The sequence below is a fragment of the Hemiscyllium ocellatum genome, chromosome 7, assembly GCF_020745735.1.
Source record: "Hemiscyllium ocellatum isolate sHemOce1 chromosome 7, sHemOce1.pat.X.cur, whole genome shotgun sequence".
NCBI classification, from domain to species: Eukaryota; Metazoa; Chordata; class Chondrichthyes; order Orectolobiformes; family Hemiscylliidae; genus Hemiscyllium; species Hemiscyllium ocellatum.
The window spans coordinates 52,193,451-52,216,859 of NC_083407.1; the positions used below are offsets into that span (position 1 = coordinate 52,193,451).

Genomic DNA, 23,409 nt, shown 5'->3' on the forward strand with positions numbered 1-23,409 from the left:
CATGTCCACTTATAAACAGAGGGAGATGCTAGCTATACTTTCCTGAAGTATTCTTTTATATTTTTTTCCATGAAAGCGAGTCAGTACAGGATCGTATTGACATAACTAGGTGCATTACTTGTTCAATAAGAATTAGTGTCCAAACTTTGTTCCATTTGTGTGATCATTTTGGAAACACTTGAACACTGCACTGAGAGGTTTCATAGTCTATTATTTAATGATAATGATGCAACTTCTCACTTGTATTAATTCCTCCTTTAAGCAATATAATAGTTCCTGTGCAGTTTATCCAACATTTATTGACAAATAAGATTGATGTTGAAAATAACCGCTGTTTCTTTTCCAATGTTTGAATTAGAAAATCAAGAAGATCGTCAACAAACATTTCAGTTAGAGGACTACTTAAGTGGAGATTATAGTTACAAATCTTACAGCCTGAAGTGGATATCAGGTAATTACTTAGTTAATTAAATCATGATTTAATTGCTTATATTTTCATGATTACACTGTCTCCAAAATTGTGTGATTTCAAAGGACAGCCTACATTAAAATTTTTAAAAAAGTAGAAAATTTAATGAATACAAATTGAATTGTGTTTAAAAAGAATAAATTAAAATAGACATTGTTCTTGCATAAAAAACATAGAGCTGAGACGTATAGAGGAAGTGGAGTGAATGTCCATAGATCCCTGAAGGTAGCGAGATAGTTTGTTAAGGTGGTTAAAGCATTTAGAACCCAAACTTTTGTTAGTCAAGGTACAGAATATAAGAGTTAGAGGTTATGCTAGGACTGTATGAACCATTAGTTAGGTCGCATTTTAAGCACCTTGTGCAATTCTGGTCACAGAGAGGATGTAATTGCACTAAAAAGGATGTAGTGGAAGTTTAGAAAAATGTCAGAACTGAAAAAAATGTAGCTGAGGGAAAAGTTTGGATAATGTGGGATTGTTTTCATTGGAATAGATGAGCCTGAAGGATGATTTGATTGAGATGTACAAAATTGTGAGGACCATGGCTTGAGTAACAAGGTCAATGATGGAGCAATAGATTTGAAGTGTTAGAAGGGATGATGAGGAAGTCCTGTTTTCCCCAAGGATGTGGTCAGGATTTGAAACTCACAACCTGAAAGATAGTGCAGATAGAAACATTCAATTATTTAAAAGCTTTACGGGTGTGCACCTCAAGCAATGAAACCCATAGGGCTATGGAAAATATGCAGTAAAGTGAGATTAGGCTGAGTAGCTCATTGTTCAGTTGGTATACACATTTTGGGTCAGGTTGTTACTTTTCTGGGCTATAAAATTTCCATGATTTGGAGTTGATTAAAGACAACTGCTCATGGCATGTTCTCGATACTGATCTGAGAACAGAACCTATTCTAATGCTGTAACCTTGATTACCTTTAATGGAATGGTTCATGCCAAAAGCTGGTTCCTTAATTGTAAGATTTTCAATAAGAGCTACATAAATAACTGGACATAAAAGAGATTGATCATACCTCTTGATTGCATTGTATTTACATTTATGCTATGTGTGCTACTGTGTCATACAGATTCAGAAAGTGCCAATTCAATCTCTGGTCTGTGCTTGGAAGATACAGAAAGTATGTGTTTGTGTGTTATGTAAGTGTCAGTATCTGGCCCAGTCACAATGCCCCAGTGAGCAGTTTGCTCAGCCTTGACAGATCTGAACCAATCGCAAAGAGCTGACTACAAATTCGAGCAAACTCAAAATAATTTGGACCTATTTCCTTATGAGATAAAATCTTTCATAAATGAACCCAATATAAAGCAAAGAATTTGCTAGCATGTGTAAACCAATCACTTGGGTCAGTTCAGATTTATTGGCCAAAAGACCTTGGCGCAATAAACCACTGACCCCTTCTGAGCTGATATTGCTGCTGTAAAATGGTGCACATACAACATCCACAATATATGTTGGATAAGCTTCAATGGACGCTATCCTGACATCACACAACAACAACTTCTGATGAGATTCCTGGATTGGAAACTTGCACCAGTAGACTGAGCCCATGAATTAATAAATTCCACATCAAAGCCTTAGTTGCATATATCAAATGGTGCCTGAACCTTGGCTAATCAAAAAGTCACTCCACAAGTTTCATGGGAGGCATTGTTTTCAGTAAATCTTTCTTCGACACAATTGATGGCCTCTGAGACATTTCTTGACAGTTTGCAAATAGAGTCAAGGAGGATTGTAAATTACTTGACCCAGGTATAGAGACAGTTGTTGTAGTGCTCTTGGTTTGAAATCCAATCAAGATGAGGAAAGAGAAGGTGGGTGGTGGGAGGGGAGGGGGTGTGGTGGAGATCTGAAAGGAGAGATTGAAAGTGGAGAGATTGTGACAGGACAAATTAAAGACTCCACTTCCACAACTTTCCCATCCCCATATGGATCCACCACCTACTACTGTCTCATCCAATTCACATCCTCTATCAAAATACCTTTGGTTAGAATCATACAACAAAAGCCACAAGTAAGAGTTTGCATATCACTGAAAAGGGAGGAAGACTTCTCATCTAGCACTCAATGGGACATGTCTCAAGAAATACTAATATAAAGGGAAAATAAATGGTCATTCTGCATGAAAGCACACTGTTGATTAGTGAACCAATGGATCTGGAGGCATCGCAATAAAAAAAACATGCTAATTAATGATGACTGACACTTAACTGCCAAACTGTGTTTATTTTTTAAATTAGACAGGTTGACTCTGGTCAAGGCATTGCATCAAAAAATGAACTTTTGAATGGCTGTCACTGTCTTGTTGAATGAAATAAGCATAATGTATTCTCTCCACTTGCAAAGAACATGGCCCTGGACATTAATATATAAAGCTTCCTATACTTGGAAGTATGCACACGGTGAACCTGACTGACTATGATAAATTGTTTGTCAGTGTAATTCATAACAAATTGAGATTATTTAGTGAATTCTGTCCAATTGTAAAGCCACATCTAATGTTAGACACTGTTTTGGGTTTTGTAAGTGTGGGCGGGTTGGCAACAATTAATATCTTGATATTAAGAACAGCTCAAGAGATATGTAGTTTGACATGATCCTGTAGACTTTGGGATATGCAGCCTATACACCTAGCATCAAATCAGTATTGAAATTCAAAACCATCCTGCAGGATAATGGTTACTATGAGCAAACTATTTCTCACTGTATAATCAAGCAAACTCCTTAATGGGCCAAAGCTATCACTCTTGGTCCTCAAAAGTGCCTTCAAGTTGGGGAAGATATCTCTGGAGTTTGAGAAAAATGTTGAGCAATGCTAGTGCCCCGCAGTTGCAGCAAGATTGATGTTTGCCATTAACAGACATTGCACTAAATTTCAGTTCTGCTGTTCAATGTTTTATTACAACTGGAACAAAGTTCAGAGCACTAAGGCTGGCCCCTTTAAAAAGCCCTCATTATCACCTAACAACCCCTGTGGTTGACTCCACACTGCTTCTAGTGCAGTCACTCTGACTACAGTTTTAAACCACTTCTTACCCAAGTTTGGTTTGTGAAGTCAGATATTTTCTCAATTCTTTGCTCTGCGCTCATGAATCAGGAGCATAATTTGTGCAATATCAGCCCATTTGTTGTCACAACTACTTTGGCAATTGTATACAACTGTGAATACCTTGCACCTTGTTCTCAGTAAAAGAACATTGCCAGCAAGCTCCCCCATTCTAACCTGCCCCTGCAAAACTTTCAACAACCAAAACAACTTGGTTTGCTATCAGTTACACTCAAAGCTGCTCACTTGACCTCCTCCAGTGGTTAGCACTGCTGCCTCACAGTGCCAGAGACCCGGGTTCAATTCCTACCTCAGGCGACTGACTGTGTAGAGTTTGCACATTCTCTCCGCGTCTGCATAGGTTTCCTCCGGATGCTCTGGTTTCCTCCCACAGTCCAAAAATGTGCAGGTTAGGTGAATTGGCTGTGGTAAATTGCCCGTAGTGTTAGGTGCAAGGGTAAATGTAGGGGAATGGGTCTGGGTGGGTGTGCTTCGGCGGGCCGGTGTGGACTTTTTGGGCCGAAGGGCCTGTTTCCACACTAAGTAATCTAATCCATTCCTTTATTTTTGACTTAAATATGAAAGCTCAAATTCAGTGACAGAATCCTGTCACCAACATTTCTGATGAAGAGCTTATGCTCAAAATGTCGATTTTCCAGCTCTCCGGATGCTGCCTGATCTGCTGTGCCTTTCAAGTGCCACACTTTTCGAACCTGCAGACTTTATCAACAGAAAATGCTTCCACTCCATCAATGTTCAAATTGTACATGACAATCAATGCCAGATCTTGGAGGAGGTCTGGTCTGAATGTCTGGGGCGCTGCCATAGAGGTTCCTTATCCTTCTAAGGTCCTTGTGGTCTGGGAGATAAAGGGTACATGGTTCATGACACCTTAATCAAATCCTCAGACTCCTGTCGGATGAAAATATAGTTTTACTCATGCTTCCATTGAGGCCATTATGGAGCAAACCATAGGCCTCCTTAGGATGTGGTTTGATGCCTGGACTGCACCAGCCAGAGCCTTGCAGTACAGCTAAGAAAGATTGTGCCACTTTACTGTGGCATGTAGTGCCTTTCACAACTGGAGCGGACAAAGGAATCATTTTCTGGATGCAGACAAAATGGAGGATTAACAACAGTCTCCAGTGGATGAAGATAAGAATCAGTACATTGATGAGGATGGCTGTCCAAGATAGTCACAGAGATGTACAGCACGGGAACAGACCAATCCAATCTAGTCCCACCTGCCAGCACCCAGCCCATATCCCTCCAAACCCTTCCTATTCATATACCCCTCCAAATGCCTCTTAAATGTTGCAATTGTACCAGCCTCCATCACTTCCTCTGGCAGCCCCTTAGGTCTCTTTTATATCTTTCCCCTCTCACCCTAAACCTATGCCCTCTAGTTCTGGACTCCACGACCCCAACGAAAAGACTTTGTCTACTTATCCTATCCATGCTGCTACAATTTTGTAAAACTATAAGGTCACCCCTTAGCCTCCGATGCTCCAGGAAAAGCAGCCCCAGCCTGTTTAACCTCTCCCTATAGCTCAGATCCTCCAACCCTGGCAGCATCCGTAAATCTTTCCTGAACCCTTTCAAGTTTCACAGCATCTTTCCGATAGGATGAAGTCCAGAATTGCACGCAATATTCCAACAGTGACCTAACCAATGTCCTGTACAGCTGCAACATGACCTCCCAACTCCTTTACTCAATACTCTGAACAATAAAAGAAAGCATACCAAATGCCTTCTTCACTATCCTATCCACCTGCAACTCCATTTTCAAGGAGCTGTGAACCTGCACTCCAAGGTCTCTTTGTTCAGCCACACTCTGTAGGACCTTAACTTTAAGTGTACAAGTCCTGCTAAGATTTGCTTTCCCAAAATGCAGCACCTCGCATTTATCTGAATTAAACTCCATCTGCCACTTATCAGCCCATTGGGCCCATCTGGTCAAGATCCAATTGTAATCTGAGGTAACTTTCTTTGTTGTCCAGTGCACCTCCAATTTTGGTCTCATCTGCAAACTCACTAACTATACCTCTTATGCTCACATCCAAATCATTTATGTAAATGATAAAAAGTAGAGGACACAGCACCGATCCTTGTGGCACTCCACTGGTCACAGGCCTCTAGTCTGAAAAATAATCCACCACCACCACCCTCTGTCTTCTACCTTTGAAACAGTTCTCAATGGCTTGTTCTCCCTGTATTCTGAGGGAGTATTCTTGCTAATCAGTCTCCCATGGGGAACCTTGTCGAACGCCTTACTGAAATCCATATAGATCACATCGAATGCTCTGCCCTCATAAATCCTCTTTGTTACTTCTTCAAAAAACTCAATCAAATTTGTGAAACATGATTTCCCACGCACAAAGCCATGTTGACTAACCCTAATCAGTCCTTACCTTTCCAAGTACATGTACACCCTGTCCCTCCGGATTCCCTCCAACAACTTGCCCACCACCGATGTCAGGCTCACTGATCTATATTTCCCTGGCTTGCCCTTATCACCCTTTTTAAATAGTGGCACCATGTTAGCCAACCTCTAGTCTTCCAGCACCTCACCTGTGACTATCAATGATACAAATATCTCAGCAAGAGGCCCAGCAATCACTTCTCGAGCTTCCCACAGCGTTCTAAGGTACACCTGATCAGGTCCTGGAGATTTATCCACCTTTATGCATTTCAAGTCATCCAGCACTTCCCCCTCTATAATCTGGACATTTTGCAAGGTGTCACCATCTATTTCCCTACAGTCTATATCTTCCATATCCTTTTCCACAGTAAATACTGATGCAAAATACTCATTTAGTATCTCCCCTATTTTCTGCGGCTCCACACAAAGGCTGCCTTTCTGATTTTGAGGGGCCCTATTCTCTCCCTAGTTACACCTTTGTCCTTAATGTATTTGTAAAAATCCTTTGAATTCTCCTTAATTCTATTTGCCATAACTACGTCACGTCCCCTTTTTGCCCTCCTGATTTCCCTCTTAAGTATAGTGTGACAGAGCAGAGCATTGTTGAGTCCCGAAACCTGGAATATTCTAACGGAGACGTGCTTCCAGGATGAATGAGCTAGGTTTTGATTTCATATAACTGTTTAAAGTTCTTTGGTAATCTGATAAGCAGCCCATATTTAGAATAAAGGACAGGAGGACTTGTTTTTGCTGTCTGTGACTTTGTGTTTTACTAAATGAATGGCTCATTATCTGTCTAACCATATGCCTGATATTTTCAGGCGGTTCACTTTAAAGTGTCTATACATTACTTTTCCACTGACTACTAGTTGGAAAAGCAGCTGTCAGTGAGCCAGTGAATTCACGTTGCATGACACTAAGGTTAGGTAGCAGTTATGGTTTTGATCAGTATAGCAGATCCAAATGTTTCTTGTTAGCCATGATATTGAGAAGAATTCTGAGGAACCTCTTTTTGATAACTTCCAATGTCAACCATCCTTCTAAAATGTTTTAGAATGCACATAGACTGTTAAATTGCCCTGAAGTGCTTTAACATCCTTAAGGACTGTGTTGAACCAGCAGGAGGCAGTGTTTTGTGCAGCTTTAGTTATAAAACTATAGACTACAGGAGATGAATTAAGAAATTCAGCCGATTGAACCTGCTCCACCATTTGATCATGAGTGATATGTTTCTCAACCCTATCCTCCTGATTTCTTCTCATAACTACGAATCATGAACCTATCTATCTCTGCCCTGATTACATTCAATGACTTGGCCTCCTTACCCCTCTGCGACAATCAGTTCCACAAATTCATTGCCCTCTGAAGAAATTCCTCTTGATCTCGATTCTAAAAGGTTGTCACTTCACTTTGAGGCGATGCCCTTGGGTCCTAGTCCCTTCTATTCTTGGAAACAGCTTTTTCTCTCTCTCCTTGCTATTAGTGCTGAACAGCTATGGCTAGTGTGATGGAATCCAGGTGTGAGTCTCCATAATGGTCTCCACCCTGCTCATGGAGATGGCCAGATATATGAATGCTAAGAGTTCGCATGGTACTGTTAACGTTAGTGGGATACTTGCAACCTTTGATCCAGCTTACCGAGTGACTTTGATCAGTTTGTCTGCTGCTCCTGTGTCTGTCTGTGCATTTTAACAAAGATATTAATGACTGCGATCATGGTGCCTAATTACCCGCAGTCCTCTTAGTGCTGGGGAACTAGGGCATTTCTGATCTATCCAACTGCAGTGACGTGCCAATGATGTGCTAACAAGACTGTCTGAATGCCACCATGAATCTCTCTCAACAAGATATTAACTGTAACTGGGAAAATTCCATCCATTGTCTTTATAAGATAATTTATACAACAGAAAATTTATATTGCTGTGTTAATATTTTCAGAGAATGAATATTTACATAAAACCAAAGAAGGAAATGTTGTCATCATTAATGTTGAAACCGGGAAAACAAGTAACATAATATCCAACACCACATTTGTAAGTACACTCCTTATTTTATATTTTAAAGGATAAGAACCCTATGTTCTCGCATTGGTATGTTACCACATTTGTTATGAAATTGGCATCAGACCAGTTCTAGCAAAGTAAATTTGCAAACATGGGTAATTTATTTCAACAGATTAAAAATGTAATTGTTAGAGTGAAATTTAATTGAAACATAGACTATAAGGGTAGGACCAACAGATGTAAAAGCATCTGGAAAGATTATTGAATGGAGAAATCAGTAAAGTATAGTTTCTTAAAATTGTCTATGCATCTCAATACAATGAGCAAAAGACAGCATGAATGGTTGACTCACACGTAAAATATGAATCTCATCAACAACAGTTACTTTTGAATAACAGGTAACAAATATTAATAAATATGATTAAACAGAGTCCTCATCTGCTTTTACCATATGCTCTGCAATGGCTATCCACAAGTAGAAAGCTAGCCTGTAGCACTCCTGCAATGATGATGTAGTTGGTGCATGCTCAAATATTTTCGTAATTTGAACAAACTCCATTCCCCCAATCCCAAATCCACGTCAATGCAAGCACACCTTCAGGTTGCTCCACCCTTGACATTCATGTTTTCAGCTATCATACCCCAAGCTTGGCATTCCCTTTTGAAACCACTCCACCTCTCTCTTTCAAACATTCCTTAAAACATTCCTTTCTAGCTATGTAGCTTTTGGTCGTCCGCCAAAATGTGTTGAATGCTGCCCCTTAAAAGCAGCTTGAGCTGTTTTCTTACATTAAAAGTGCTAGGGAAGTATAAGATTTTGTTGAAGGTATCAACCGGTCTTGTTATTGGAGTGAATTATCTGAAATGAACTGATCATATGTGACCATGATTATATCTGGTTGCTAATATAGACAATTCTTATTCTTTGATTAAATTCATTTTATAATGTACTAAATGTCTGTGGACTGCACTAAAGAAATAAAGGAGTTTCAAAATAAAAGACAGGGTGAGCTTCTTGAGTATTAATTTTGCCTTTTCTCTTCAATGTACAGGATGAGGTCCATGCTGGTGGTTATTCTGTTTCACCTGATAAAAATTATGCTCTTCTGGAAAGTAATTATTCAAAGGTAAGATATTTAAACAATACTTATTACTGTTATCATCAAAATAAAATAACTGCATCAGGCTTTATATTCAAGAATCATTTGCAAATATGAAAATGTTTGTTTTTAGAGGAACCTTTTATGGTAAGACAGGCTATGACACAATTTTTGTATCCCAGGGGTCTTTCAAACAATACCTCCATTATTTACCATGTCATCATCAAACGTTTTAATTCTTGACAAATGTACCTTTCATTTTTATTGTCCAATTTTATATTTCCTCCTGGAACTTACTGTTCAACTTAATATTCTGCCGACTCAAATGAAATTATGCAAGAAACCGATTTTGCATCAACATTTTCCTCAAAAAGGATTTAAGGAGATTACAGGTTTCTGTAGTTGCTGTAATCTTCTAATATGGAATCCATTCTTTGTTGAACTTTTAAAAAAGGCTACATATCATCCTATTGCCTTGTACGTATGAGTTGAGTCCAGGATTTAGGTTAAAAAGTCAATCACCTCATGGGAAAATAGCCACTGCCAGCAGACAGGAAAAATAGAGGAAGTGCCAAAATAGGACATTTCCCAGCAGAGTCACCATTAAGAGGAATGGGAGTGGGAGAAGTTTACTTTGCACTATTAAACCTTTGTCAGAAGTTCAGATTATTGCCTAAGACCCCATTGATGCCAATAAATGCTGGCATTTGAATAGAAAATGAAGGTTGTATAATATATTTGCAGAACGAAAATGCTGGAACTGTACATTGCCAACCCCTTTACAAAATAAAAGTTCAATAAAACAATGTTCACCTCAATTTATTTCAGATAAATTTTCAACATTTTTGGGCCTGCTTTCATATGAATCTATTTCATGAATTTTTCCCCAAAAGCCAGTTCTTGTTACATGTATTATATTCCATAAGATGCCGTAGGGGCTTGTATGAAAATCATATTCCAATATGTATATAATATAAACTGACAATGGTGTTGAAGAAATTAGAATACCTGATCATTGTGATTGAATAGACTTAGTTTTTCTGTGCAGTACTTTGTGCTTCTGCTAAGTCACTCAAATTTCATTTGAGTTTTTTTTCTATCTGCCATTATGCCCTCTCACAGTTTATCTTGTCTGAGACACATCTCTTCTTATTCCCTTGCCCTATTCCTAAAATGGCTGATCACTCAACTTACAATATCAGATAGCAGAATTAAGGAAGGAAATGCTTCTCTCCCCTGGCGAACTGTCTTGTTCTCTTTCAAACCTGCCTTCATCGCTCTCTCCCACCAAAACCCACCTTCCCAACCCACAACTTCAAATTCATCCTGTTTCAAACCAACATATCCTCTCCGTAGTTTTTGTGTGGGCTATTGCCTCCCAAATTTGTATCCATCTTTCTAGCAATTCCGCATTTGAGCATATCTCATCTGTTTACTACCGGAGATATAACACTGAATCATACCTACATTTTTTAAAATTAAGATGATGGCATCCTGTCTCTCTCTTCATTCTTCTTGATCAGTCTCCAGGTTTTAACATGTTTGACTATGCCATCCCCTTTAAGCCTTTCTGTCCAGCTCAGCATGACTGCTTTCAGCAGGTTCTACGAGAACTGACTCTGTCACAGCCACAGAATCTCCTTCAACTGTTACTCTTCTGACTTCTGCACTTAAGCTCCCTCAAGAGCTTTCATTGCCAGCCTCCTGTTTCTTATCTGTGTACAGTTTCTTAACAACTTCATGTGGCAGTTTGTCAGGTTTTGCTTATACAGATTTGATACCAGTTCCTTATAGAGCATTACAACATGGAAAAAGGCCCTTTGTTTGACATTGTTAAAAACAAATCATTATCTTCAGCACTCCCCACAAAGTCCATTGCCTTGCCACTAATTACATCCTCCTCCCTGGTCACTGTCTCAGACTGAACCAGACAGCTCACAGCCGCAGCATTCGATTTGATCCTGAGCTGAACTTCCAACTGTGTACTTATTCCAACACAAGGTACCTTAATTGCAACTTCATAATGTCACCACCCCCATTTGTGATACTTCATGATTCAACTATCCCAATGTTTTTCTGGCTGGCCTTCCATTTTTCTATTCTCCATAAACTTATACTCGTTAAAAACCCATAGCCCATATCCTAGATTCCACCACATTCTGTTCACCCATCGCCCTTATGGTCACTGATATACATTGAGCCTCAGTCTATTAAAGCGTTTGATTTCTGTCTGTTTTGTCATTTAAATTATCACTTTCATTTTCAAATCATTTTTTGTTCTTGCCTCTCCCTGTCTTCGTAACATCCTTCAGCCTTACAAGTTCCAATCACTGTGCACTCCTCCTGCAGTGGCCTATCTGTTCTCCCACTACGCCCACTATTGATGGCTGTGCCTTCAGCCCTGGAGGTTAAGAGTTGGATTCCTCCCATCAACCTCTAAGCTTTTCCACTTCTTCCACTCCTCTAACATGCTCCTTAAAACCTTTGCCTTTAACCAGACATTTGGTCATCTGTTCCTTTTGGCTCAATGTAAATTTTTGTTTGATTAAACACTTGTGAAATGTCTTAAAATGTTTTACTACATTATTAATGCTATACAAATAAACATTATTGTTGACTGGCACTTTCTCTTGATTTCTTCACAGCTGTGGAGACATTCTTTTACAGCTTCATATTCTATTTATGATTTAAAATCCAGGTTGGTAATTTTTGGATAAAGATATTGAGCATGCTTTCTTTGTTATTATTTGTACTTAATACAAAATCATTTTTCTGTTTTTAAAATATTGTCCTCCGTAGACAATTTGTGGCCAACACAAGTCTGCCTCAACAAATCCAATATATCACGTGGGCTCCAGTGGGTCATATCTTGGTTAGTTAAATATATTTAACTATGTTTCTCAAAGTTGAATGCGAGCATCTTTCATTACATTTCAAGTTAAACAAGAACAATAATTAATAGCATGGAATAATTTTAATACAAATATTTCATAATATATATTTAAAAAATCAAATTTGTAATCATTTACTAACTTTTCATAGAAATTTCCACGTCTAATTTTGTTTCTCAATTTTTGGAACAGAAGCTAGAATAATAGTAGACTTGTTTATTATTCATCACTTAAGTGTTGAGAACTTAATGACATTTTAATATGGTTCTTTTCCCTCCTTTAGGTCTATGTTTGGAATTACAATATATATCTTAAAACTGATCCCATAAGTTCTCCTGTAAATATAACAGCCAATGGAAAGAAAAATGAAATCTACAATGGGATACCTGACTGGATTTATGAGGGTAAGCTGATGTTTATGAAAAGTATTAATGTATGTAAACATTTTGCTCATAAATTAGAAGTCACTTTCTGAAGTAAATATTCATTTCTCTGCAACATTTTTGCTTGCCTTGCTAAATGTTTCCTCTTCCTTTCTCTTTTTTTCACTTCTATTGATTGATTAGGTTATACTCCACCCTAAAACGTGGATAGTACTTAGCATCTCCAGAACTTTGGATCAAGTGGAAAGGAAAATGTGTGGTCAACCAACGTATTCTGTCCATAGATGCCCTGTTTAGTTTTGTTTGTTTGGACACAAACACTGTTTGGCTAGTTTTTCTAAGCCTTAAAAAAAAACTGGCAGCTGAAGGAAGGTGGATTCTGTTGCATGGAACATGTAAATGCCTTTCTTGCATTCTTGTGGGCAAGAAGTAATGAAGTCACCCCAGCCCTCCAAGCTACATGATTAATCTCTTAATTAATAAGAACTCACTCCACTCTGGGATCTGATGTCCTCCCAGCCTCGCAATCTGACTAGGTTATTAGATCCATTGTGTCTGCACTGCACTGCTGAACAAATATTATGGCATAATGCCGCTCTCCTGCCTCTTCTCCATAGACCTACACATTATTTCTATTCACATAATCTTCTCATGTCCACTTGACTGTTTTGATGGAACCTACTTCTTCTATATTTGCAGGCAGTGCAGTCCAAACCCAAAACATTCAGCGAGTGATTTTAAAAAAACATTTTACTCGCATCATATTTGCTTCTTTTTGTAAATTTACTTTATATCTGTGCTTGCTCATTCTTGAGCCTTTTTAGAAGTGGGAACAGTTTCTCCCCATCTACTCTGTCCAGACCTCTCAGGGTGATGAAAACTTTGTTCACATCTGCTCTTAGCTTTTACTTCCATAGAAATAATCACAACTTCTTGGATTTTTAATGATAAAAATGGTCTAATGACCAACGCTGGGGAAACCCACGTGGTGCTTTCCTTCAGTTTGAAGTATCAATTAGTTTACCACTACTCACTCTTTCCTGTCAATTAGCCAAATTTATATCCATGCTGCCACTGTCCCTTTTATTTAACGGACTTCAACTTTGCTGACCAGCTTTGTTACTTGATATTTTATCAAATGCCAAATAAACCACACTAACTATGTTATCTGCAGTAACTTTTTATATTACTCCATCAAAAAGCTCTATGGAAGTAACTAATGGGCTTCTAAAGAGTGAAAGGGGAAGGGAAGATGGGGGAAAATAGCAATAGGAAAAATGGGGCAAGTAAAGAAAGTAAAAAGATATTTCTAAAGCAGTGAGTGACAATAGAAAGAGAAATCAAAACCAACAAAAATGAAGGAGAAAAGAATATGAGGTAAAGGTTAGAATCTGAAATTGCTGAACATAATTTGCTCATAAGATAGGAGTATTGCGAGCTAGCCTGTATTTATTGACATTATCCTTAACTTCCCTGAAGAATTTCATCTTGGATTACGATACACATACAGGGAGTTTTCCTTTCTTGATTCAAACTTTGTAGCTTGTGTGTCACAACTGAATAACTTGCTACACCATATCAGAGAGAGGAAAGTGTCAACCACATTTCCTGTGCATCTGGAGTCATATGTTGGCCAGATTAGATAAGGACAGTAGATTTATAATCAACCCAGGTCACCATTACACCAGCTTTTAATTCTAGATTTTATGAATTCAAGTTTCCCCATCTGCCATGTCCTAGAATATTAGTCAGGGGCTTTGAATTACTATTCCAATAACATTTTCATTTTGCCATTCCCTGCAGAATGTAAAAAGTTGAGTCAAGAGCAGTGGTTCTGCTCCTCAAGCTTGTATTGAGCTTTATTGGAGCACTATAAGAGGCTAAGGATAAAGAGGCCAGAATTAGGAGTAAAGATGGAATATTAAAATGACAGATGACCTGAAGCTCGGGGTTACACTTATGAAGTGATAGAACAAAGAAAATTACAGCACAGGAACAGGCCCTTCGGCCCTCTAAGCCTGTGCCGATCCAGATCCTCTACCTAAACCTGTTGCCTATTTTCTAAGGATCTGTATCCCTTTGCTCCCTGCCCATTCACGTATCTGTATATATACATCTTTAATGATGCTATTGTGCCTACCTCTATTACCTCCCCTGGCAACGTGCTCCAGGCACCCACCACCCTCTGCATAAAATACTTGCCACTCATATCTCCCTTAAACTTTTCCCTTCTCACCTTGAACTCTTGACCGCTTGGAATTGAATCCCCCACTCTGGGGGGGGGGGGAGAAAGCTTCATGCTATCCACCCTGATTTATATCTGTCAAAATTTTGTGGACCTCAATCAGGTTCTTTCCCCCCCCCCCCCCCCCCCCCCCACCTCCATCTTTATAATGAGAATAATCCTAATATACTCAACCTCTCTTCATAGCTAACATCCTCCATACCCGGCAGAATCCGGGTGAACCTCCTCTGTACCATCTCCAAAACGTCCATATCCTTTTGGTAATGTCGCGACTAGAATTGTATGCAGTATTCCAATATCTGTTAGTTAGGTGACTTACGGTTTTATATTTAGTTTCAGTTGCTCTTAAAGGATTGAAATATGTCCTATCACCAGAGGTGTTTTTGTAGTGTTAAAATGATCAGGAAACAGTTATCTTTTCTATTCCCACAGAGGAAATGCTGTCCTCAAATAATGCTCTTTGGTGGTCACCGAACGGACGTTTTTTTGCCTATGGAGAATTCAATGATACACTTGTTCCACTTATAGAGTATTCATTTTATGGTGATGGACAATATCCTGAAACCATTCACATTCCATACCCAAAGGTAAAGTTTCTGTTTAATTTTTTTTTAAGTATTACATTTAATAAGGAGAAAAATTTCACCCATGCTCTTGGCCAAAATTTGACTCAACAGTGGTGGTGAATGTCAGAGAGGTTAGCCAGTGAGATCTAGTATGGCTAGCATTCTTCTTAACAAGCTTGAACTGGGAATCTGCTGGCTCTTCATTAACTTCTTCTTCTACCCTTTCATAACATGTTACATTCAAACAGTGGTAGAGGTTGTCTCCTTCTCCAGCAGCGAGAACAGGCTTTGGAGTAGAGTCCTAGAGATGTACAGCACAGAAACAGACAGCTCAGTCCAACTTGTCCATGCTGACCAGATATCCTAAATTAATCTAGTCCCATTTGCCAGCATTTGCCCCATACCCATCCAGATGCCTTTCAAGTATTATAATTATAGCAGCCTCCACTACTTCCTTTGGCAGTTCATTCCATAGATGCACTCTGCATGAAAGATTTACCCCTTAGGTCCCTTCTAAATCTTTCCCTTCTCACCTTAAGTTTATGCCCTCAAGGTTTGGACTCCCTCCCATGTGGACATGACTTTGACTATTCATGCTATGTAAATCTTCTAAAACTTTGATAAAGTCACCTCTCACCCTTTGACATTGGTAAAATAGCCCCAGCCTATACAGCCTCCATTTTTCCACAGAAAACTGAACAATTAATTTGAAAAGGCTTGAGTCCAGCTAAGATTTTTAAGAATCTGAGGACTTCTACTTACTTTGCTTTTCCTATTGTGAATTGGATCATGGGGAATGGAGGCTGGGATAACATTTAATCAGATGGGGATTCTGTTGCTTTCCTACCACCTCCATTAAATCTGTGGTGAGAGAGTCTGTAGATAACCTTCTATCACACTGTCAGTTAGACTGTGTAAGTGCCAGCAATGATATTCAATAGAGCAGGATTCTGACTCTGCAATTCTTAATCCTGGTCAAAGCCTGCTGCAGGCCTGTCAATTATCTGAGTGACACGTGGACCACAGATTTTTGGAAATTCTCAAAAAATGGTGACATGGAGCCATTGCCAACTCTCAAGCATGTGACCAAGAAACTATTCGCCGCCTCAAAATTCCATTCTTTCAACAAGAGCCTACATTTTAGTCTTTGGGACATCTCTGCTCACTTAAGGTTGCTCATTGTGCCTTCCTTTTCAGCATGCCTTGTTTACACTTACCTGACTCACTCTTGTGTGGGAACAATTTAATGTGAATTATGTAAGTGTATATATAATATGCCTCACTCTATAATATGGATCAGAATTGGGACCAATTTGAAAATGTAAGCAGAAGTCCTCAGCTGCTGGTGCTCTACTCCAAAAAAACTATCCAAAAAAAAAACACTCCCCATTGATATTGAACCTTATTTATGCAAATTATTTAAAATGCAGATTTGCCTTGTAAATTAAGAAAGATATACTTTATAAAATACTAATTGAAGAACATTCTTCATGACATCAACTGAATTATGATATAACTTTGTGAAATACAAGGTATTTGTGCAAAAGATTTCAAACAGTCGTTAAATTGCAGAAAATGGCAATATTTTCGGAACGTGTGCCAACAGCAAGGAACTATATTCCTGACATGCATTTGAAAAATTTAGGCCAATATTTGTAATCTAAACAGTACTTTTTTCTTTAAATTAGGCTGGTGCTATTGCTTCTACTGTGAGGTTATTTGTTGTAAATGTTGAAAGTAAAGGGCTGCACGAACTCCAGGCTCCACATGAGTTTCTGTCAAGGTATACTTCTACTTTTCTCTCTGTTCGTGTTGTTCTCAGAAGTGAGTTTTTTTTTAAATCCATCTACGTAGTAAATGTCACTATGCTATTTGAATGTGATCTGAGTGGCAGGCGGACACTTTAAATTCCTTGTAAATTGTCTACATATGAAATTTCCCCTCGTTGGCTAATACATACGGCTCCTCCTTGCCATCAATGTGTGGTATTCCTTGATCAGAGATGCTGTGCCAGTGTTCCTGAGGGTATCTAATGTAATGTCACTATTCAAGAATCAAGAAATGGATAGACCAATTAACTGTAGAACGTGCATCAAATTAACACTGGGAACCGTTCAGGAGGCAATGGATTAATTTTCTGTTCCCACTCTGACTGGCAATCAGATGGAGCAAAATGGAAGTCAACAACAAACTCCTGTGATAATCCCAGGAGTGATGCAGCTAGGGTGACAGATCTGCTGGTCAGTTCTGAGGCAAGGCGAAAGTGGATACTGCAGATGCTGGAGATTGGAGTCAAGATTAGAGTGGTGCTGGCAAAGCACAGCAGGTCAGGCAGCATCTGAGGAGCAGGAAATTCGATGTTTCAGGCAAAAGACCTTCATCAGGAAGGCCTTTTGCCTGAAATGTTGATTTTCCTGCTCCTTGGATGCTGCCTGACCTTCTGTGCTTCCCCAGCACCACTCTAATCTTGACTGCAGTTCCTGGGCAAGTCTTTCTGCTGATTGAGTAGCAGAAGGAGTGCTCCAATCAGTTAATGCTTCATAAATCATTGAATGACTCATTGGATCACCCTAGCCATTTCACAGATGAAATATCAGAATTGATTATTTATCAAACATCACTTAATGTATGATATATAGTGTTTGAATATTGAATTTGGTGAGATTATTAGTGATGTTAGTGTTGAATATAGTCTTCTGCATTCTAGCCAGCTGATGTTCATAGTATATACGTCAGAATATTTTCTTTTTTTTATGTTTTCAGTGATTATTATCTAAGTGCAGTAAAATGGGTAACAGATGATCGAATAGCTGTGCAGTGGATTAAACGAAGACAAAATCATTCCATTTTATCAATATGTGATTTTGAGGGATCTACTTGGAATTGTGCAAAGGTGATTAGTATCAAGCACCATACTTAAAATATTCTCATTGGCAATAATTTGCATTTCAATTCAAAGTCATTTTAATACATTGTTAACTCTGGACATTTGTTCTCTTTCACCAGGATCTTCAGTTTGCTGAACAAAGTACAACAGGATGGATCGGTGTTGTATGTAGTTCTGTTTAAATTACTGTTTCTTTGAAAGCTTATATCCTAGAATCCTTGAATGGAAATTCTTCTTGTGTAGTGGTACTAAACAGGAGATATTGGATAAGCACTTCCTACTTAATGCCGTTGACTACAATTAAACCTGATTTTGGGCACAATGTATAATCAGTGGCTGACCTGATACTTGCCTTTTTCACCACTGCCAATCTCAAATTTCTATTTTCTTTCACTTATGCCTGTATTCTCTACTATTTAACTTTGTCTTGTAAATTCTTATTCTTATAAAGAAAATAGATCAGATTATAATTGTATTCTTCAATGAGTATAATGAAGTACTGTCAATAATTCTTAAATATGGGTTGGTAATTTATAATAGTAATATAAGAATAAGCACAAAATATACTGCTTAGTAGTACAAACTTGAATATTGTTTAGAAAATACACAAGTAGCCAATGCTTTTCATTTTGTACTCGTCAGGACATTACACAAGAATATTAATTAAAGCAGAAAACCAACATCTCTCTCATGTAGTGTGAGAGGACTGATTGGATGACAAGTGGGTTCTGATTGGTAGAAGTGTTGGTGTGGAGAATGCACTCAATAATACTGATTGATAGTTAATGAACAGGCTACCATACAGGCCAACTTTGACTGGTGGTGAAGGCAGGTTCAAAAGGCTAAGGTGAGGGGGTTAATAGACGTGGAACAATCTTGTAGGATGAGTGCATCTGATTGGCCTGCAATGGAGGCTCCTCTCTGCTATACTTGTGCAGCACCAGTGCATTCATTTGAAGCGGCTTAGGCTTCCTGACTGCCAATTCAGGAACTTTAGATGGGCTAATGGGCTGAGGAGCAGCAGATGGCTCTGCATTTTGCTAAGGCAAAACAGGGCAGCATTTATATGCTTAAATGGTAGGGTCCTGGGGAGAATTGCTGAACAAAGAGACGTTGGGGTGCAGATTCATAATTACTTGAAAGTGGATTCACAAGTAGATAGGGTAGTGAAGATGATGTATGGCCCACTTGCCTTTATTGGTCAATGCATTAAGTATAGGATTTGGGAGGTCATGTTGTGGCTGTACAAGAGATTGGCTCGGCCACTGTCAGAATACTGCATTCAATTTTGGTCTCTCTCTGCTGTAGGAAATATGTTGTTAAACTTAAGTCTTTTTCCCAGGGTAGGAGAAACCAAAAGTTGAGAGGGGAAGGATTTAAAGGGGATATAAGGGGCAACATTTTCATGCAGAAGGTGGTGTTTATATGGAATAAGTTGCTAGAAGAAGTGGTGGAGCTGGTACAATTGCAGCATCTAAAAAGCACTTGGATAGGTATATGAATAGGAAGGGTTTCGAGGGATATGGACAAAATGCTGGAAAATGGGGCTAGATTAGTTTTAGGATATCTAGTAGGTTTGTATTTCTTGGACTGAAGAATCTGCTTTCTTGCTGTACAACTCTATGACACTATAACTTAATAAGTAACAACACTGTGCGGTTATAGAAAAATAATATTTTTCAGTGGCAATAAAGAAGGACGCTGAATATATTCTGAGTTGCAGACTTAGAAATCAAATGATAATTAAAATGAAAGAAACTTTGAAATATACTCAACAATTGTCAATGTAGTTTTAAGTATTCAATTCATAAAAATATATATATTTTTTAAAAACTAACATGTTGGATTTCTAGTAGTCTTATGCTGATTATTTGAAAATTGCAGTTTCACACATCAGAACCATTCTTTGAAGCAAACAACAGTACTTTCTACAAAGTATTTAGTGACACACACGGATATAAGCATATCCACAAGGTTGCTGGAAATCCAGTAAGTCAGCAATAATCTTTTGATGAAATAGTTAAAGGTATTTTAAAGCTTTTTCACACTATTTCAATCAATATCCTTCCATTTTTATCTAAAGCCTAAAGCAACACCGATTACAAAGGGAAATTGGGAAGTCATAAGCATTGTTGCTCTAACAAAGAATATCCTGTAAGTATACATGGAATATAATAAAAACATTTCTGCTAGAATGTGCAACACATTAGGGTTTTGCCCGATGATCTTCCATTAAATAAACATATTTGATAGAGTCTGTTGTAATTTTTTTTTATCCAATGTATAATTAAGCCTGTTGATTACTACACTACTGAATATAACTGGTTTGGTGTACATCACCACAGGAACTGATGCAAATTAGCTTGTAGTATAATAGCTGGAGAAATGTTGGTCAGTACTTAACACAAGTGTAATGAGCTCTTCTGGAATCCCGCTGTTCTTCAACTGAAAAAAAAATCATCTCAATGTCCTAGAATTTAGTTCATGCGCACCAATAACGAAACAAAGTATAAAAATAAGACAAACTGGATTTATTCTTTCTCTGTTAGGTCAGATCATGGTACAATACTCTGCTAGAAACTGTACAAACCAGCAATGTTGTTTTATTTATATGTTTATCAGTTGCAACTCCCAGAGGTGTTATTGCCACCATTGTTTGGACAATACCACAATATTTACCTTGGCAATGTTATTTTCAACTTTAGATTACTTTCCAACTTTAGATTACTTTCCCAAAAGTATATATAAGCTCTTTAAAATATTGCCTGATTTTGTTTTTAAATTCAGCAGGTAGCAGCTTAAAATATTTTTATTGATTTCTGTTTCATCTCAACATTTAACACCAAACCAACTGAAAGCTTTTCATTTATAATGTATATTTTAATACAGACATGTTAGTCACTGACCCGTTCTGCAAAATATAATCTTGTATGATTACACATTTACCAGGTTGACCTATGCTGAGCACTGGTCAATAATAATCCAGATATACTTTGCATTGTCATGTGGTTTAAGCATTGCTAGCTGTCTGTGTTTTGGATGTAACTATCATGAAAAGTGTTTCATGTAGCACAAAGTTCTTAAAAGGTCTATGCTTATTACTTGTGATGCTTTCCAGTCAAACCTAGTTCTGTCACATGTTCCTGACCAGGTTTATTTGACCTGTGATTGACCTGTTAAATCTAAGTCATCAAGGTGGTCTATTGCATGTTTACATCTAAGACTCTCAATTCCATGAGTACTGTCAATGGTCCTTTAACAAAAAGGTCTGTCCATCTCAGCTTTAACATCAACAATTGATCCATTATCCCTCCATATCCATGAAGAGCTATTTCATGATTTTGACCTCCAGGTCGGACTTTAAATGTTCTACCATGTTATGACTCTAATTGACCATATTATGCCATGTCCCGGACTTGCCAATAGTGGAAATAATTTCACTCAACAGACTCATCTGACTCTGTCCACTCCACACACAATATTTTGCATTCTGTTAAATTTATATTTTGATCTATTTGGCTATGCAGGAGTTATGACGATCTCTTAATGTAGCAAGAATAGTTGAGAGGATTCATTGAGAAGTATCTTGTTTTGATTTGCATTCGGGGAAGCCTTTCTGTTTCTGAGCGTGGCACAAAATCTCAGTGAAAACATAATCACTGAAGTTCTCTTGCAATGCTTCTGCCCTTATTAACAATCTCATTTATTTGTAGATCTTTTTTAAGTCCTTAACTAAAATACCAAGATTTTCGACTCATGTTACCTTAAATATCCAGTGGAGCTTTGTATATTCTATTTTCTATCTTCAGTACGTAGTTTCTTCTTCGATCATTTTTGTTTTAGTATAATTTTTATTAAAATGTATCTTTATGTTGAGTTTTCAAAGGACTACATGTCGACTTTTCCTTTCGCAATCAATTTATTAATATTGTTTTCAAAGGCGTAGTTAAATTTTTTGCCATCTGGAAATTGCCACCATTTAAATGTGACAATTTTTCCCATAGGCACTGATCAATGCATTCAACAAATGTCTCTCTTATTTCAATAATACTCAAATTCTATACCAACAAAAGACTACTAATATTCCTATTTTTGATTACTCCTAGGATGTAAAGTAGATAATCATATATTTTGTTTGCATTACAGTTATTACATTAGCAATGAATATCAAAAGTATCCAGGGCGAAGAAACTTATATAAGTAAGTTTTCGAAATAACGTGCATTATTTTGAAAGAATTATATGCTCTTTGGTTAGAAGTCCATCATTTAGAATCTTTAATTTTCTCGAAGCTTTGTAAACAAACCCAAACAACTCATTCTATCATTTCTGTATAGTACTTTTGAGTAGAAACATGGAAGATATGTTACTGTGACAATTAAAGTAATTTTTATTTCTACTTTAAAATGTTTTAATACTATATATGGTATACAGATTTTGTACACCGATATTCAAGTAGCAAATTAGCCAGTGAATGACTTTCAGAGAATTGCAAAGGTTTATTATACACTTATAGTCACACATAATCATAAGTTTACATATTTCTTTTCTGGACCCTTCATTTATTTGGCAACCAACACCCCCATTGGTTCTTCGCTGTTTCTAATCAACTTGTTCAGAAATGTTATGACCCATTTTCCTGGCTCAGAGGTAGACATTCTAGCACTGCACCACAAGAACCTCAGAACTCAGCTTTTTTTTTAAAAAAAGATTCAGTCCATATAAACATGTTATAATGCACTTATGGGACTGGAACTTGAGAGTACTGTCTCAGAGGTCAGGGCACTACCACTGCACCACATGACACCCCCCCCCCCCCCCCCCCCCCCCCTCAAGAATTCTGTTGTTAACCTGTCCTTCTAATCATCCTGTTCAGAGATGTTGTTATACACCTCTGGGCAGGTGGACTTGAACCTAAGCATTCCAGTTTAGGGGTAGGGACATTACTACTGCCTGACAAGAGCCCAAGATCTTTGCTGTTAGAAGAGTGAATGAGCATCATCCGCCCATTTTGGTGGCATAGTGGTTAACACTGTTGCCTCACCATGCCAGGGACCCTGGTTCGATTCCAGCCTTGGTGAATGTCAGTGTGGAGTTTTCATGCTCTCCCTGTGTCTGCATGAGTTTCCACCAGGTGCTCTGGTTTCCTCCCATAGTCCAAAAGTGGGCAGATTAGGTGGATTGGCCATGCTAAATTACCCTATGTGTCCAGGGATAGGCAGGTTAGATGGATTTGTCTGGGTAAAATTGGGCTTCTGAGGGTAGTCTATGGGAGCTTGATATGGGTGGATGTTCTTCAGAGGGTCAGTGTGGACTTAATGGGCTAAATGGCCTCTTTTTACACTATAGAGATTCTATGATTAATTGCTGTTGATTAACTCTGGA

General features: G+C 38.2%; 1 protein-coding gene across 3 annotated transcripts in view; it reads left to right on the plus strand.

Annotated features, from left to right (window-relative positions):
* Window positions 1-23,409, plus strand: part of fap (fibroblast activation protein, alpha) — a 77,302-nt gene that overhangs the window by 21,647 nt on the left and 32,246 nt on the right. For all 3 annotated transcript variants that reach the window (XM_060827880.1, XM_060827879.1, XM_060827881.1), the window contains 13 exons: window positions 359-451; window positions 7,889-7,983; window positions 9,006-9,080; window positions 11,699-11,751; window positions 11,853-11,925; window positions 12,228-12,348; window positions 15,005-15,159; window positions 16,827-16,921; window positions 17,902-18,031; window positions 18,145-18,189; window positions 19,910-20,014; window positions 20,109-20,179; window positions 22,172-22,225. In XM_060827880.1, coding sequence (XP_060683863.1) covers window positions 359-451; window positions 7,889-7,983; window positions 9,006-9,080; window positions 11,699-11,751; window positions 11,853-11,925; window positions 12,228-12,348; window positions 15,005-15,159; window positions 16,827-16,921; window positions 17,902-18,031; window positions 18,145-18,189; window positions 19,910-20,014; window positions 20,109-20,179; window positions 22,172-22,225 — 1,165 coding nt within the window. The remainder of the gene's footprint in view (window positions 1-358; window positions 452-7,888; window positions 7,984-9,005; window positions 9,081-11,698; window positions 11,752-11,852; window positions 11,926-12,227; window positions 12,349-15,004; window positions 15,160-16,826; window positions 16,922-17,901; window positions 18,032-18,144; window positions 18,190-19,909; window positions 20,015-20,108; window positions 20,180-22,171; window positions 22,226-23,409) is intronic.